At 37.9% G+C, this 17,733-nt stretch overlaps 1 protein-coding gene across 1 annotated transcript in view; it reads left to right on the forward strand.

Moving 5' to 3' along the window:
- TTLL5 (tubulin tyrosine ligase like 5) overlaps positions 1-17,733 on the forward strand; it is a 295,735-nt gene that overhangs the window by 12,518 nt on the left and 265,484 nt on the right. The window contains 3 exon segments of the mRNA XM_023726122.1: positions 9,064-9,146; positions 10,612-10,718; positions 17,476-17,606. Of these exon segments, the coding sequence (XP_023581890.1) occupies positions 9,064-9,146; positions 10,612-10,718; positions 17,476-17,606 (321 nt within the window).

Genomic DNA, 17,733 nt, shown 5'->3' on the forward strand with positions numbered 1-17,733 from the left:
TCTTTAATTTCTTTCAGCAGTGTTTTGTAGTTTTCACTGTACAAGTCTGGTACCTCCTTGGTTAAATTTATTCCTAAGTGTTTTGTTCTTTCTGATACTGTTGTATATGGAATTGCTTTGTTAATTTTAGGTTGTACCTTGTTAATGTGTAGAAATTCAACTGATTTTTGTATATTGATCTTGATCTTACAGCGTTACTGAATTCGTTCATCAGCTCTAATAGTTTTTTTGTGTATTCTTTAGGATTTTCTACATAAAAGATCATGTCATCTGCCACTTGAGATAGTTTTACTTCTTTTCCGATTTAGATGCCTTTATTTCTTGCCTAGTTGCTCTGGCTAGAACTTCAGTACAATGTTGAATAGAAGTGATGAGAGCAGACACACTTGTATTGTTCCCGATCTTAAGGGGAAAACTTTCAGTCTTTTCACCACAGAGTGTGATGTTAGCTGTGGGTTTTCATAAAGGCTCTTTATCAGGTTAAGGGAGTTCCTTTCTATCCTTAGGTTTCCTAGTGTTTTTATCAGGAATGGATGTTGGATTTTGTGTACTGCTTTTTTCTGCATCAGCTGAAATGATCTTTTTTTTTTTTTCCTTCATTCTATTAATGTGTATTACACTGATGGATTTTTGTATGTTCAACCACCTTTGCACCCTGGAATAAATCCCACTTGGTTGTGGTATATAACCCTTTTACTATGATGTTAGATTTGGGTTGCTAGTATTTTGTTGAGGATTTTTACATGTATATTCATGAGGATATTGATGTGTAGCTTTCTTGTGATCCTTTTGTCAAGCTTTGGTTATCAAGGTAATGCTGGCTTCATAGAATGAGTTAGGAAGTGTTCCTCCCCTTCTGTTTTTTAGAAGACTTTGAGAAGGATTGGTGTTAATTGTTGTTTAAATATTTGATAGAATTCATCAATGAAGCCATTTGGTCCTGGGCTTTTCTTCGTTGGGAAGTTTTTGATTACTGATTGAATCTCTTTGTTACAGGTTTATTCAGATTTTCTATTTCTTCTTGAGTTAGTTGTGGTGGTTGTGTGTTTCCAGGAATTTGTCCATTTCATTTAGGTTATCTAATTTGTTGGCATACAGTTATTCATAGTATTCCTCTTATAATCCTTTGTATTTCTATAAGGTCAGTGTTAATGTCCTCACATTTCTGATTTTAGAAATTTGAGTCTTTTCTCTTTTTTCTCAGTCAGTCTAACTATAGGTTTGTCAATTTTGTTAATCTCTTCAAAGGACCAACTTCTGTTTTTGTTGACGCTCTCTCTTGTTTTTGTATCTTCTATTTCATTTTTCTACACTTCTTTTTAATTTTAAGCAGTGCTTTATGTCCTGAGGTTAGCCTGTAGCTGTCTTCAAAGGTGGATGTGCTATAGATCAGAACTGTAATGTAGTATAGTGGAAAGACTCTAACTGTGGGTTCTCAGTCATTGGTTAAATCTCAACTTTGGCATTAACTAGCTGTTAGTCCTTGGGCAAGTCACTTAAACTCTCTTAACTAGTGTCCCATCAAATGGAGATAATATCTACCTAGCAGGCATGTGAGGATTAAACGAGATCATTTAATGCCTGACACATAGTACCCATTGCCATCATGTTGATTCCAACTCATAGAGACCTCATAGGATAGAGTAGAACTGCCCCATAGGGTTTCCAAAGCTGTAATCTTTATGAAAGCAGACTGCCACATCTTTCTCCTGTGGAGCAGCTGGTGAGTTCAAACCACTGACCTTTTGGTTAGCAGCCAAGTGCTTAACCACTGTGCCACCATGGCTCCTTTGGCCCATAGTAGGCACTCAAAATGTGTGGTCCTTACTATTATTTTTGAATTGAATCTGAGCTTTGGAATGACTTTAAGGTCTGTCATTGCCCATAATAAGCCAGGAGTTCAGAGGACAGTGAGCACCTACTTCTGGGATTTGAATCCTCCTGTCTTCCCAAAGGTCAGTGCATCCTAATCCCCTCAGCAAGTTGCTAGGTTACCACTTAAAGGGACATGGTTCATTCATGTTCTCTGAAGTCTGGCTAACTGAAGGTTTGTTGCCCTTTGCTGAGAAACTCCCTCTAAATATGATTTGAGCCAAAATGTCAAAGGTGGGTAAAAACCACAGAAGTAAATCATCCCCCTAAAATGTACTTCTTGGGATCTACTTGTCACATATATGAATCTATGAATCCCATGGCAATAGGTGGACCCTTCTTTTTCAGGATACCTAACATTTGTTAGAAAATAGTATGTGTCAGCGTAGTTGTTCCACTATTCAAGCGATCATTGTTTTCTAGAACCTATAAATCTTTGGGTTTTCTCTTTCTATACATTTCTATAATTAAAGAAAAAGCCACTTAATTTTTTTCTCAAACTCTGTTTTTGAATTTTCTGTATCTTCGCCATTTCCTTGAGATTTAATATTTTTCTTCACCTTCCTTTAAAGACAGATATGAAAAAGACAATATGAATGACTTGCTAGTTGTGGCCTCAGTTTTCTGAACTGTTGAACACTCTCTGTGTATCATTTTTGAGGCTGTCTTAAATAACTGACATAGATCTACTCACATCATAATCCGGTGGTTAAATCCCCTTGAGAACTGTATCTGGGGCTTTAGTTATCTCTGTTCATCTCATAGTGTTAGATGACAACCTTGTTTTTCTGTTGCTTGTTAAATGCTTCGTTAAGTTCACTGTTAACACTTTGGATACAATATAACTTCTTATGCTTTATTTGAGAAATATTTTAGGAATATATTTTTTCACTCATTTATATATTTCAAAGTTGTATGTACTTTAAACTTACGTAAATGGGATTGTGTTTTAGAAGTAGCGGAGGTATTTTCAGTTTAATCTTTTCTTAGAATGAAGCATCTTTTTGTTAATTTGCCTCTAAATCTGTCAGTTTCATAAGTTTGTTTTTGTATGATAAGTGCTGTCCAATAGAAATATAATGCAAGCTACATATGTAATTTTTAAATTTTCCAATAGCCCATTAAAAAAATAAATTAAATTTAATAATATATTTTATTTAACCTAATATATCCAAAATATTATTTCTACATTTACTCAAGATAAAAAATCATTAATGAGGTATTTTACATCTGCTATGTATTTTGCATTTACATTTACAAGGTATCTCAATTTGGCACTAAATTTTCATTGGAAATATTTGATCTGTAATTAGATTTCATAAAATTTATGGTTGAAAAACTGTATTCACATACTCAAGTTGTTCCAAATGAGTTTTCCGATAACCGAATCGAGTATCAGTTTCTAAATTTAAATCTAAATTAAAGTTAAATAAAAATTCAGTTCCTCAATTACATTAGTCACATTCCAAATACTCAGTAGTCATGTGTAGCAGGTATAAACCTAATTTTCTGGTAGTATGGCACAGCTATACTCTGTTGCCATTGGAGGAGTTATTATTATATTCTAAAAGTCTCAACCTATTTATAAACCAGTTACCATTTGACTCATGGCAACCCCATGTGTGTCAGAGTAGAACTGTGCTCCATAGGGCTTCCAGTGGCTGATTTTTTGGAAGTAGATCGCCAGGCCTTTCTTCTGAGGCTTGTCTGGGTTGACTCGAACCTCCAATCTTTTGGTTAGCAGCTGAATGCATTGACTGTTTGCACCACTCAGGGACTCCCAACCCTATTTATAGTAGGAAGAAAGGCTTGTTGAACTACTTCCATAAATATTATAGCCAAGAAGACACTGTAGACTAGTTCTACTCTATAACAAGGGATTGCCATGAGTCAGGGGCCGACTTGATGGCAGCTAAAAACAACAACAATATGAAATTGTCACCGTGGTGGGGAAACAAACATGTAAATGTTGGCATTTTCTAATGGTCCAACCTAATACAGTAGATGTTCGATAAATACTGGACTTACTGACTTTCTGGTTTCTCATGCTATTTGTGCCTGTACCCTTTAGGCTGCTTCCCCACTTCCTATGTAATTCTGTACTGATAGATTATCAGTTCCTTGTTTTCATTTGCTCTGCTACAGTCAATCCTGGAACTTACCAGGGGTTCTAGCTGTGCAAGTTGCTCCTGGGGCACATATGAGTGCTTGGTGAAGAGAGGAAATTCTATGGTTTCACAGTGGAATTGATGCAGTGCTCATTTAGAGACTCAGAAATGGAACGTTTAGCAGTTTGATAGCAGTCAAGGGGGACCATGCCCTGCTCTTGTGGTTATGTGGAAGAAAACATGGCATAAGGTGGGTTGTTCTAGGGTGGTTTTATAGGCTCAGTTTGCATTTGCAATTCTCCATGCTATCTAACTCTTGCCATGAGAGAGAGAGATCCCAGGGTTGCCAGGTTTTTTCAAGAGAAGCCAGAAATCTAGATTTTTGTATGAATTTTTCTAATTTTAAAAGGTTAACAACTAATTCAATTTTATTTTTAAAACACCATGAGAGACAAATAATGTGTCTGCAGGCTGGATTTGATCCTTGAGTTGCCACTTTATAACCTCTGGCTAAGATATGCTGGTAACCAGCATTGTTGAATACAGGGCTGTTGTTTGCATCATCCCACCCTCCCTTTCTTGCACTCCCCTTTTGGGACATGTTCAGTACATCCTGGGTTGGGTTATAGTTAGGTGGCATGGATTCAAAATAGTTGGTCGCTGCTTGGTCACATACATACCATAAGCAGTAGTTCTGCCACTGAATGCAGTGATGATTGCATTTTTCTTCTATATTAGAAGTAGGAGAAAGAGTATACATAGCTTGTTTATTATGTATTTACTGTATAAAATGTATGAATATGTAATGAGTATTATAGTATTATGTATTAATAGCTGTGCATTTACTGTTTTACTGTATAAAAAAATGCTTGCTATATATCATGTAAAGTTTTAGATTTTACTATGTACCATAGTAAAATACTATGTATTTTAGAAGAGTTGTTCTGGAAGCTTTTCAGATATAAACTGATTTAGTGCTTATATCTACCCTGTGAAGTAAGTGCTAAATTCTATGGTTTCACGGAGGAATTGACATGATAGGAATATCCTATTTCTCAGCAAGCTATCACCCATTGGTATCCATTGATTCTTGTCTGAATCACCTCATTTTACAGGTGACAAAGCTGAGCATAGAGAAATCAAATAAACTTATTCAAAACTACAGTCAGGAAGTGGTAGAGCCAGGATTTAAGCCCTGGCAGTCTGGCTCCAGAGACATACCCTTTTTTGATTTTCCCGCGTTTCCCAACCTACATGTAATTGTTCTCTGTTTTTTCTACACATCCTGCTGATCTCCTTCCCTATGGCCTGGCACTAAGAGATGAACACTGTACGACAGGCACAGAATTGGGCACAGTCCTTTTCTCCAGCAGTGACAGCATAGTTGATGATGCTTTGACTTTTGCATGTGTGAAGATGGAGATGTTAGTGATCACAATTATAATGAAAAGACCCGATTTTCTTCTTTTTTCTAAACATTTTAGTTAGGAATTTTTAAACCGCAGACAAGTTGCAACAGTAGCACAACAAACACGTGTTACCTAGCAATTACTAAATTTTGCCATGTGTGCCTGTTTTTCTTGCTGTAAACCATTTGAGAATTAGTTCAAATACTTCACCCCAAAATACTTAATTCAGCAAGTATCTCATAAGAACAAGGACATTCTCTGATCACACTCAGGAAATCTGTCATTGATAAAATACTGTCATCTAATATGTAGCCCCTATGCAGATTTCCCGGAAACCCTGGTGGCACACTGTTTAAGTACTGGGCTGCTAACCAAGAGGTTGGCAGTTTGAACCCACCAGCCGCTATGTGGGAGAAAAACGTGGCAATCTGCTTCCGTAAGAATTACAGCCTTGGAAACCCTACGGGGCAGTTCTCTGTCCTATAGGGTCCCTATAAGTCAGAATTGATTCATTGGTTTGAACCACCAACCTTTCGGTTAGCAGTGAGGTATTTAACCACTGTGCCACCAGCGCTCCTTGAGCTACTAAGTGTATGGTAATTTGTTACAGCAGCAATAGGAAACCAACACACCTTCTTACCTCCTTCGTGGTGTGGATCCATGGGGTATTTTCTTTTTATAAATGTGTTATAATCCATCTCTGGCATTACTCATTTTTATGCTTAAGTTGTCTCAAATTTGGCCATTGGGAGCCTCTTCAAACTGTTTGTGACATGTCCCCCATCAGTTTTTGAGGAGCTCCTTCTTTTTTGGTATAGCAGCATAGTCCAGGCTCATCTGGTACGTTCCCTCCCCAACATGCAGTCAGTCTCCAAGAGCAGAACTCATACTCTTAAGCAGTACACTGGTCTGCTTCTTACATTGTACTCTGGACTGAAGTAAACACATATGACTTTGCATTGTTTCTCTTTTAACAGTATTCCACAGGCACCACAATAGTGATTAATCATTGCGAAAACCCTGTAACAGGGCTTTAAAAGTTTGCCACAAGAATGAGTAGTATGGAACATCTGGCCTTTTCATTTCAACTCCTCCTGAGTCTCTGCTTTGCGTGGCATTCCTGCCGGGGCTAGGCAAATAGCAGCAGGGATGTATGAGTGTTTGCACATAAATTTGTAGAGAAATGCTTTCCTCCGACTCTAGAGGCTGAATATTATTCTAGGACCATAAGTTTCTCTATTACACTCATTCAGAAATTTTTCAATACGCAGTCCTTTTAAAACATTGTTCTGTAGAATTCTTAGCTAACTTTTTTAAGTGGATTGTACTAACATGTAGGAAGAGATTGAATTTTCATGGTTGAGAGTAAATGTTACCCATTACTGTTGAGTTGATTCCAACTCATAGTGACCATACAGGACAGAGTAGAACTGCCCCATAGGGTTTCCAAGGCTGTAAATGTTTATGGAAGCAGTCTGCCACATCTTTTTCCTGTGGGGCGGCTTGAGTTTGAACCACCGACCTTTCAGTTGGCAGCCAAGCGCTTTAACCAGTGGGCCAGGACGCCTTCAAGTAAGTGCTAGTCTTTGGATATACAGTGAAACCTGTGAGAGCCAGAACTTGGCAAGATTGCTTTGTTTTTCCAGCTCTTGAAGGTTTTCCACCTTTGACGGGGTGTGGCCTGCTTTGTATTAGTGAAAAATATTTGAATTTTCCTTCTCTGACAGATTTCCATCTTACATAAGTTCCAGCTTTCGTAGGTTTTACTGTAAATAAAAATCCAGTGTGATTGTAGGACTTTCATCTCAGACAGGGGTCACAAATGGCAACTATTTATAGGAGGCTGGCAGGAAATGTAAAAGAGTGAAGCAGGCCAGATGGGGACTGTGCTGACCTGGACAGTGAGGACTGTCCTGAGGGAGCAGTTGCAGTTCTCCAGTTGACTCTTGTCATGGGAAAGAGAGCCCAGGCTTGCCATGATTTTCAAGAGAAGCCAGACATCTAGATTTTTATATGAATTCTTCCAATTTCAAACGGTTATCACCTAATGCAATTTTATTTTTAAAACCCATGAGGGTTGAACAAACCATGTGTGCAGGCTGGATTTGCCTCTTGGATTACCAGTTTATAATCTCTGGTCTAGAATCTACTGGTAACCAACATTACTGGGCAGAGAGGACTATCTAGAGCAGGAGTCCTTTACCCTTTTGGTGCAATGAATCCACCTGGCAATCTGTGGAAAGCTATGGACCTCTTCTCAGAATAATGTTTGTAAGTGTATAAAAAGTATATATGATTACAAAAGAAACCAGTTATATTGAAATACAGTTATAAAATTTTTTTTTAAATTGTGATGAATGTACTTTTTTATTAATGGATTAAATAGCAAGGTCTAGTGGTGAGTCTGTTAAACACCACAGATTTTTAAATACTATGAGAATAAGTGATATTTTGAGATAACTAAAACAACTGTAGAGTAATAATGTTGTTGTTAGTTGCTGTCGAGTCACTTCCGACTGATAGTGACCCCATGCACAACAGAAAAAAACACTGCACGGTCCTGCGCCATCCTCAAAATCGTTGTTGATGGAGCCCATTGTTGCAGCCACCGTGTCAATCTATCTCGTTGAGGGTCTTCCTCTTTTTTGCTGACCCTGTACTTTACCCAGCATGATGTCCGTCTCCAGGGACTGATCTCTCCTGACAACATGTCCAAATTATGTAAGACGTAGTCTCGTCATCCTTGCTTCTAAGGAGCATTCTGGTTGTTGTTCTTCCAAGACAGACTGTTCGTTCTTTTGGCAGTCCACGGTATATTCAATATTCTTCGCCAACACTGCAGTTCAAAGACATCAATTCTTCTTTGGTCTTCCCTATTAGTTGTCCAGCTTTCGCATGCATATAAGGCAATTGAAAACACCATGGCTTGGGTCAGGTGCACCTTAGTCCTCAAGGCGACATCTTTGCTTTTCAACACTCTAAAGAGGCCTTTTGCAGCAGATTTGCACAGTGCAGTGCGTCTTTTGATTTCTTGATTGCTGCTTCCGTGGGTGTTGATTGTGCATCCAAGTAAAATGAAATCCTTGACAACTTCAATGTTTTCTCCATTTATCATGATGTTGCTTATTGGTCCAGTTGTGAGGATTTTTGTTTTCTTTATGTTGAGGTGTAATCCATACTGAAGGCTGTGATCTTTGATCTTAATCAGTAAGTGCTTCCAGTCCTCTTCACTTTCAGCAAACAAGGTTGTATCATCTGCATAATGCAGGTTGTTAACAAGTCTTCCTCCAGTCTTGATGCCCCATTCTTCGTCATATAGTCCAGCTTCTCAGATTATTTGCTCAGCATACAGATTGAATAATAATAGCTATTGTCTACTGGTGGCAGTCACAGATACTGCTAATACTGCTATGCTTTGTTACTTACATATATAATTAAGGGTTGTATTCAATTTCAACTAGAAACCAGTGAAAACAAAAATGTGATTTTTTTTCCTCATCCATGACCCTAAAAGAGTCTCAGGTTAAGAACCCTTGGTCCAAAATAATCCTTACCCTGTATAGTACATAAGTGTAGCAGTATGATTTTATTGAGTATAATTTAGCAAGTTGCCATCTTGCTGCCTCTACAGTTAACTTTCTGGTTACTGAACTTGATTCTGTGTTTTTCTTTAGAACGTTATCATTTGTCTTATAAGATTGTACGAACGGACAGTCGCCTGGTACGCAGCATTCTGACAGCCCATGGATTTCATGAAGTAAGCTCATTTTTACTTCTCGTTGTTAGTTGCCATCGAGTTGGCTCCAGCTCATGGAGACCTTAGGTATAACAGAACAAAATGTTGTCGGGTCCTGCGCCATCTTCATGTTTGAGAGCATTCTTGGAGCTATTATATCAATTATGCTCATGGAATCCATTGTTGCGGCTGTTTATCAGTTATGCTCATGGATATTATGAAGCAAGCTCATTTTTACTACCTCACCTAATTTACCTCACCTCATTTGCTTCAAAGCTGAAATCCTAGCCACCTAACTGACTTTACCAATTAACCAGGCCAGCTCTAGAAAGTACATGGGGCCAATGCTTAGTGATGATGAGAACTTGGATTGAATTTCTGAGGGGCTTTACCAGTTTCTCCTAGCAATACATGAAAAAGATTTCCACAATTTTTTTGCAAAAAAAATAATTCTTTTTTTTGCAAACAACAGAAATGGACTCTGGCTAACTTAAGCCAAAGGGATTTGTAGGAAGGGTGTGGACAGGGTGGCTAATAGAATCAGAGGAATAGCTGAAAAGGCAAGCCATTGGAAAGAGAAGGATCAGGACAGCCCCAGAGATCTAGTAACAAGAATCTCCGGGACCATTTCCTCAAGGAACTGCCATGGAAGTGACGAAGTCCATTCATTGTCCTTGTGCCTTTCTTTGCTCAAGAATCTTTCTGGAGGTAGAATAATTGGCCTAGCTTGGGTCATGGACCCACTCCTTTGGGGAGGGGAAGAGTAGGTTATTGGCAGGTCCTTCAAAACTAAGGAGTAAGTTGTTCCCCAAAGAAAATTGGGATGTTGTCATCAAAAGGGACAGGCAGAAATGCTGGGCAGATTTCCACTAGAGATATTTTGAGACAATTGATAATCAATTCATAATTGATTGCTAGATGTTTCCTTATCCTAGGTTGGAATCTGAAATAGACATTTTTGAGGAAGTTCTGATCCCAGTGCATTTCCTGTCTTGCGCTGTTTCATCTCCAAGGCTTAACATGGTGCCCATCACATCATAGACAGAGAGTATGTAATTGTTAAATGAATAGACAAATGAATTCTAATGAATGAACCAATGAATTCCAAGTTGGTTTGCTACTATAAGGTTTTAGTTCTGATTAGTATTGTATAGTCAGCATGTACAAGGACGTAAGGACAGTCTGAGGAGAGAGTGTTGGGTTGGGTCCTCTTCATATACTTTGATATGTAGGAATATTAGACAACATGGACTGCTGTAGATGGTTTAATTTATTTTACTTTTATATCTTGATTGCTTTTACAACTTGACTATCCCATCGTCTGTGAATTTTTGCTTTTATCTCTAGAGGCTCACGTACTAGCTAGGCCATACCTAAGAGTGCTCTGTGGATAAAAAATCACAGTGACCTTTCCTGCCATTGCTTTTCCTGGAGAGGGGCTATCTGTGATGTTTTTTTACCTTCTTGTCTTCTTGTCTGTTCTCAGGTTCACCCAAGTAGCACTGACTATAACCTCATGTGGACAGGATCCCACCTGAAGCCCTTCTTACTTCGCACCCTCTCTGAAGCACAAAAGGTTAATCACTTTCCCAGGTAATACTGTTGTAGCTGCTTTGCTCCATTTAAAGGTACCTGACATTGGAGCAGGTAGCCAGCAGAGATAATTAATGTCATTTAAAAAAAAAAAAAAAAGAGGAAATCTGTGATATAGGGCAACAGTCTGCAAATCAAACCAGGGTGTTCATATCCCTGGGGATATAAGAAGACTTTTGAAGGGCTTTATAGACATGGATGGTTTTAAAGGAGACAGTTCCTGGATCCCAAGTCCCATAAGTCCTCTTTCTTAAAATTGAGCTGCTTGAGAGCCTCTTAAGTGGGTGAGTTTTCCTTTCTCACCTCCCTTTTCACAGTTACTCTTTTTCCTTTTTATGAAAGTTTTTCCTTTTTATTAAAGAATGGCCATCTAGAATCTCAATATCTCCATGGGTATAAAAATTTGAAGGGATCCAAACAAACTTTATACAATAAAAATTGGGGTCTAATTGAATTCTAGTAATACCCTGACAAATTGTTTTTGCATGATAGTTGTTTACATTTCTTTGCTTTTAACAGAATTGAAGGAGGGTATAATCAAGTTGTCAGCTGATACATCATTAAACATCATTTTTAATGACAGATCATTTTGTGGTTTTTGACATATAATTAGGAAAGAATTGAGTATCATTGCTATAGAAAACTCCTTCCTCTTTCCAGTCACATCTATTGATGGAGACTAGATAGGCAGTAGGAGCCCTGGGGGCACAGTGGTTAAGTGCTCGGCTGCTAACCAAAAGGTTGGCAGTTTGAACCCACCTAGCGGCTTCACGGGAGAAACACCTGGCAGTCTCCTCCTGTAAAGATTACAACCAAGAAAACCCTATGAGGCAGTTGCACTCTATCACACGGGCTTGCTGTGAGTCGAAATAGACTAAAAGTCACCTGACAACAACAACAGATAAGCAGTATTGCCTACTGACTATAAGCACATACTCTGCAGCTGACTATTTGGGCCCAGATCCCAGCTCTGCTTAGTGACCTTGGGCAAGTTAGTTACCCTTTCTGGTCATTGGTTTTCTTATTGATAAAAGTAGGATGCTAATGGCACATACTTCAAAGGGCCGTTGTGAGGACTTAATATAAAGAAAAGTGCTTAGAACGGTGTCTGCAACATAGTAAGTACTACGTAAATATTAGGTATTGTTTATGTGAACAAGATTTCCCAGTGTTTATATCTATAAAAAGGAAAATAGGAATAAAATTGATGCTGAACTCTGTCTCTTTCTAGCAATAAATAATATTCAACTATGGAGAGATATATGACCTGATAGAGGGGGAAGCTAGTCTCATCTATTGAATGAAGAGATGCAAATCCAATATAATATTTTTCATTCGGTCAGTGATTACATGTTATTTTATTTCGAGGACTTATGCCCCATTTATGACTTTTGTCCCTTAGTTTTTCTTTATTTTCCAATAAAATTTATATTCTTATGTTTAATAAATTTTAATCAAAGTTTGTAATATTTATTATAATAGTTCAATACCTGCAATGATAATCCAATATATATGTGTGTATATATGTATATATACACACACACGAACAATTATAGTCTTATAATCACAGGAAATTAAAAAAAACTATTATACAGTGAAGCCTGTGAAAGCCAGAACTTGATGGGACTGCCTTATTTTCTAGGTCTCACAAGTTTTCCGCCTTTGACAGGGTACAGTCTTGCCACTTTTCTTTCTTTTTTTAAATTGTACTTCAGATAAAGGTTTACAGAACAAACTAACTTCTCATTAAACAGTTAGTACACGTATTGTTTTATGACATTGGTTAACACCCCCATGACATATCAATACTCTCTCCCATCTCAACCTTGGGTTCCCTATTACCAGCTTTCCTGTCCCCTCCTGCCTTCTAGTCCTTGACCCTGGGGTGGTGTGCCCCTTTAGTCTTGTTTTGTTTTATGGGCCTGTTTAATCTTTGGCTAAAGGGTGATCCTCAGGAGTGACATCTTCACTGAGCTGAAAGGGTATCCAGGGGCCATACTCTTGGAGTTTCTCCAGTCTCAGTCAGGCCAGTAAGTCTGGTCTTTTTTTGTGAGTTAGAAGTTTATTCTACATTTTTCTCCAGCTCTGTCCAGAACCCTGTATTGTGATCCCTGTCAGAGCAGTCAGTGGTGGTAGCTGGGCACCATCTAGTTGTACTGGACTCAGTCTGGTGGAATCTTGCCACTTTTTTATCACTCAGTTTAGTGGAAAATTATTTGAATTTTCCTTCTCTGACAGGTTTCCACCTTACACAGGTTCTGGCTTTTGCAGGTTTTACTGTATATCAATTTATATGCATATTTTTGTTGTAGAGAAGGCATGTTATGATGTAAAAGATTTACAGGCTTTAAATACGTTCTGTTAGGCTAAGCTATTCTTTGGGGAGGTTGCTAGGCAGTGCAAATGGTTTGTGCTCAATTGCTAACCTAACAGGATGGTGGTTCAGACCCACCCAGCGGTACTGTGGAAGATAGTCATGGCAGTCTGATCCCATAAAGATTAAAACCCTATGGAGCAGCTCTACTCTGTAACACATGGAGTTGCCATGAGTCAGAATCAACTCAACGACAATGGGTTTGGTTTTGATTTTTATTCTTTGGGGGAAATGGAATGGAAGAATTAAAAACAGGGGTGATTGGGGTGGTGATATCTGGGTGGGGTACGAGGGAGGTTTCCGGGGTGCTGAGAATAGTCTATACCTTGATCTGAGTGGTAGTTACACAAGAGTATTCACTTTTTAAAAAAACGTGTCATGCTTTGCACTTGTGATTTGTGTACTTTTCTGTATATGTGTTAACTTCGGTAAAAAGTATATTAAAAAGGTGAAAAATGTTATTGGAAAAAGGAGCTTTTTCTTTAATAACATTTTAGAAAATGAATGTTGGTGGATATTGAATCCTGATGTTATTTAGATTCCCTTGATACACTTAAAAGTATCATGTTAGAGTTTTATTTTAAAACAATATTTACCATTTATCAGATCCTTTGGAGCAATTTAAATTTATGATGAAAAATTTTAGATACCAACTTAAACATGAAAGGGGGTACATAGTTTCCCCAAATTCGTGTAGGGAGTACCAAGCAAAAAAGTTTGAAGACCTCTAATGGTGGACATCTGTAGGACAGTAAGTTCTTTTTCTTATCCTCTGGTTCTGAGTTTCTAATTCCCTGATGACAAGATTTACCTGGAGTACTTTTTAAAAATCTGCATTCACAGGTCCCATTGCAGATTTATGGAGTTGCCATTGCCAGAGGTTTAATATTTAAAAAGCACCTTCTAGATGCTTTACCCTTCTAGGTAAATATACACCTAGAAAGCTATATATCTAAAAAGCAGTGAGGTGATTTGTATCATGAAAGTTTGGAAATTACGGTTCTAGACTAAATCAGTGTTATAGTGTGCTCCTTGGACCATCTGTATCAGAATCAGCTGGAGTACTTGTGTAAAATGCAGAATCATGGTTTTCATTCCAGAATTTTGGGAGGTGGTGCCCAGGAACATACATTTTTAAGAAGCTCTCCAGGTAATCTTATGTATACTAAAATTTGAGTACCTCTGTTCTAGATTTCTGAAGGGGGGCAGTGGATAAGAAAGACATATTTGTGATACCTAGATTTAGCGAAACAACTTTTGAATTTAAGAAATCATAGTAAAAAATTGAACTGAGGAACAGATGGAGTAAGTATTTAATAATTACAGCACAGATTCTAAGATGGTTTTAAACTAGTGGAACAAACCTTAGACTCATGAGTCCAGCTGAAGCTAACTGAATACACTCCTGATACAGGTAGTAATTATTACCCTGACTTTTAAGGTGATCATTTCTTTGCTTTTCTTTATAATTTTACCTCTTATATATCTATCTCTCAATAATGTAGTTTAGTTCTCCATGGAATTCTTAACCTAGTGATCTAGGAGTTTACTACAGTAAGATCATTATAGTGTAAAATTAAGGTCTGTCTTAGATCTTATGCAGGAGGGATATAACAGATCCTTGGTACTTACATCACTATTATGACTGTCATGGATTGAATTGTGTCCCCCAGAAATATGTTAACTTGGGTGGGCCATGATTCCCAGTATTGTGTGATTGTCCACCATTTTGTCATCTGATGTGATTTTCCTATGTGTTGTAATTCCGATCTCTATGATGTTGAGATGGGATTAGCGGCAGTTATGTTAATGAGGTAGGACTCATTAAAATCTACAAGATTAAGCTGTGTCTTAAGCCAATCTCTTTTGAGATATAAAAGAGAGAAGCCAGCAGAGAGACCTGGGGACCTCATACCATCAAGAAAGCAGAGCCAGGAGCCTGTGTCCCTTTGGACCTGGGGTCCCAGTGCTGAAAAGCTCCTAGACCAGGGGAAATTGATGACAAGGACCTTCTCCTAGAGCCGACAGAGAGAGAAAGCCTTCCCCTGGAGCTGGCACCCTGAATTTGGACTTCTAGTCTCCTAAACTGTGAGAGAATAAAATTCTCTTTGTTAAAGCCGTCCACTTGTGGTATTTCTGTTATAGCAGCACTATATAACTAAGACAATGACATAAGTTTCCATATAGTTATACGAGAGGTTAGGAAATTATTGCTATGTTATTATGTCTACAAATATGGATGAGGTCACCACAGTTTTCATTTCCTTAGATAGTCCTGTTTTCAACTATTCTGACCCTTTTTTTTCCTGAAAAAAATCAATAAAACTTCTTACAAAGTCTGATGCTTTAGTATCTAAAGTTTCTCAGTTCATCTGCATCTGCGCTTGGAATTAACCGAGAATATTTTTGTCAGGCCATGTTTCTTAGAAGGTCACAACCTGTAGATGCCTGTGGCATAAAAATTCCCAGAATGCTTTGGATTTATAACTTGTTATTTAGTGTTCTGATATTTTGTCACTATTTGGATAATCCACATTTTTTTTGTACTAAAAGAATTACGATCCAATTAGAATAAAAAATGGATTATTCCTAAAATATTTCATAATGATTTGTAGTAGTGAATACCCACAGACTCTATAGATGAGGCTTTATGATGCTAGAGTTTTTTTCATGTGTTTTGTTTTTAAACCCTGAATATTTGAGTATATTTATCAAAAGCCAAATGTAGAACACAGTATTTTTTATTTGTTTATATTTGAAATCTATTTTAGAATACAGCAATATAAATTGTAAATTATTTGTAAAACACATATCTGGTAAAGAATTTGTATCCAGAAAATATAACATTACATAATATAGTACAATGAACTCTCAAAACTCAATGTTAAGAAAACAAACAACCCAATCAAAAAAAAAAAAGACGAAGGATTTGAACGGACACTTGACCAAAGAAGCACGTGAAAAGATGTTCAACATCAGTAGTCATTAGTGGAGTGCAAATTAAACCCACAATAAGGTATCACTACATACCTGTTAAAGGACTAAAAACAAAAACAAGCCAACAGAAAACCCAGACAACACCAAGCGTTAGCCTAGATGCAGCAACTGGAACACTAATATGTTGCTGGTGTGAATGCAAAATGGTACAGCCACTTTGGGTGGTAACAGTTTGGCAGTTTCTTATAAAGTTCAACATATACGTATGTGGTAGTTTTAAAATATGTCCACAGATTATTTGAACTCCCTTTCAAAAGGTTGAGCTTTATTTCTTTGTTCTTGAGGGTAGGCTGGACTTGGTGACTTGCTTCTCACAAATAGAGTGTGGCAGAAGTGACAGTGTGTCACTTCTGAGACTAGGTTATAAAAGACCTTTGCAGCTTCTTTCTTGCTTTCTTGGATTACTGGGTCTGGGAGAAATGAACTGTTATATCATAAGGGAACTCAAAGATATAGAAAAGTTTACAGGAGGCCTCCTGCCACCAGCCAGCACCGACTCACCATCCATGTGAGTGAGCCAACTGGGAAGTAGGTCCTGCATCCCCAGTCACGTCTGATGACTGCAGCCCTGGCCAACATCTTGACTGTAACATCGTGAGAGATGCTAAGACAGAACTACCCAACTGTGCCACTCCCGTGTCCCTGACCCACAGAAATTGTATAAGATAGTAAATATTTGTTTTTACTTTAAGCTGCTATGTTTCGGAATAACTTGTTGCGTAGCAATAGATACTAATACAACTTACCGTACAACCCAGCAATCCCACACCTTGATATTTATCCAAGAGATGAAAACCGATGTTCATTTAAAAACCTGTATGCGAATGCCTATAGCGACTTTATTCATAACCTCCAAAACTTGGAAACAGCTCAAATATCCTTCGCTTGTGAATGGATAGACATACTGTAGTACACCCATACAATAGATTACTACTGAGCAATAAAACAGAACAAAACACTGATACATGCAGCAACAGGGATAAATCTCAAATGTATTATGCTCGGTGAAAGAAGCCAATCTCAAAAGGCTAGATACTGTGAAATTCCATTTGTTTGACTCTTTGAAAAAAACAAAACTGTAGGGACAGAAAACAGTGTTTGCCGGGGCTGGTGGTGATTGGAAGGGTTGACTACGAAAGGTTGACTTTGCAGTGTTGGAACTGTTCTATACCTTGAGTGTGGTGGTGCTTACATAATTGTATGCATTTGTTCAGACTCAGAATTTTACACTAAAAGGGGTGAATTTTACTGTATGTAAATTATAACTTAATGAATAAATCTGAACAGAAAATCCATTTGATGAAAATGACTAATGTGATAACACAGGTAAACCTCTAAGTCATAGTTTACTGAAATGGGAGTACGTGTGTTTTTTTTTTTTTTTAGGTCTTATGAACTAACCCGGAAGGACCGACTGTACAAAAACATCATTCGAATGCAGCATACACATGGATTCAAGGCTTTTCACATCCTCCCCCAGACTTTCCTCCTGCCAGCTGAGTACGCAGAATTCTGTAGTAAGTGCTTGATTGGGAATGCCACAGTCCCCAGCAGCTGAAATTGTGGGAGATTCACCCCAGGGGATGCCTCAAGTCAGTAACCAATTAGGGTTTTTCAAATCTTTAAAAAGTTGTGGCTCTCTAG

The sequence above is a fragment of the Trichechus manatus genome, unplaced genomic scaffold, assembly GCF_000243295.1.
Source record: "Trichechus manatus latirostris isolate Lorelei unplaced genomic scaffold, TriManLat1.0 scaffold00010, whole genome shotgun sequence".
Taxonomy (NCBI): Eukaryota; Metazoa; Chordata; class Mammalia; order Sirenia; family Trichechidae; genus Trichechus; species Trichechus manatus.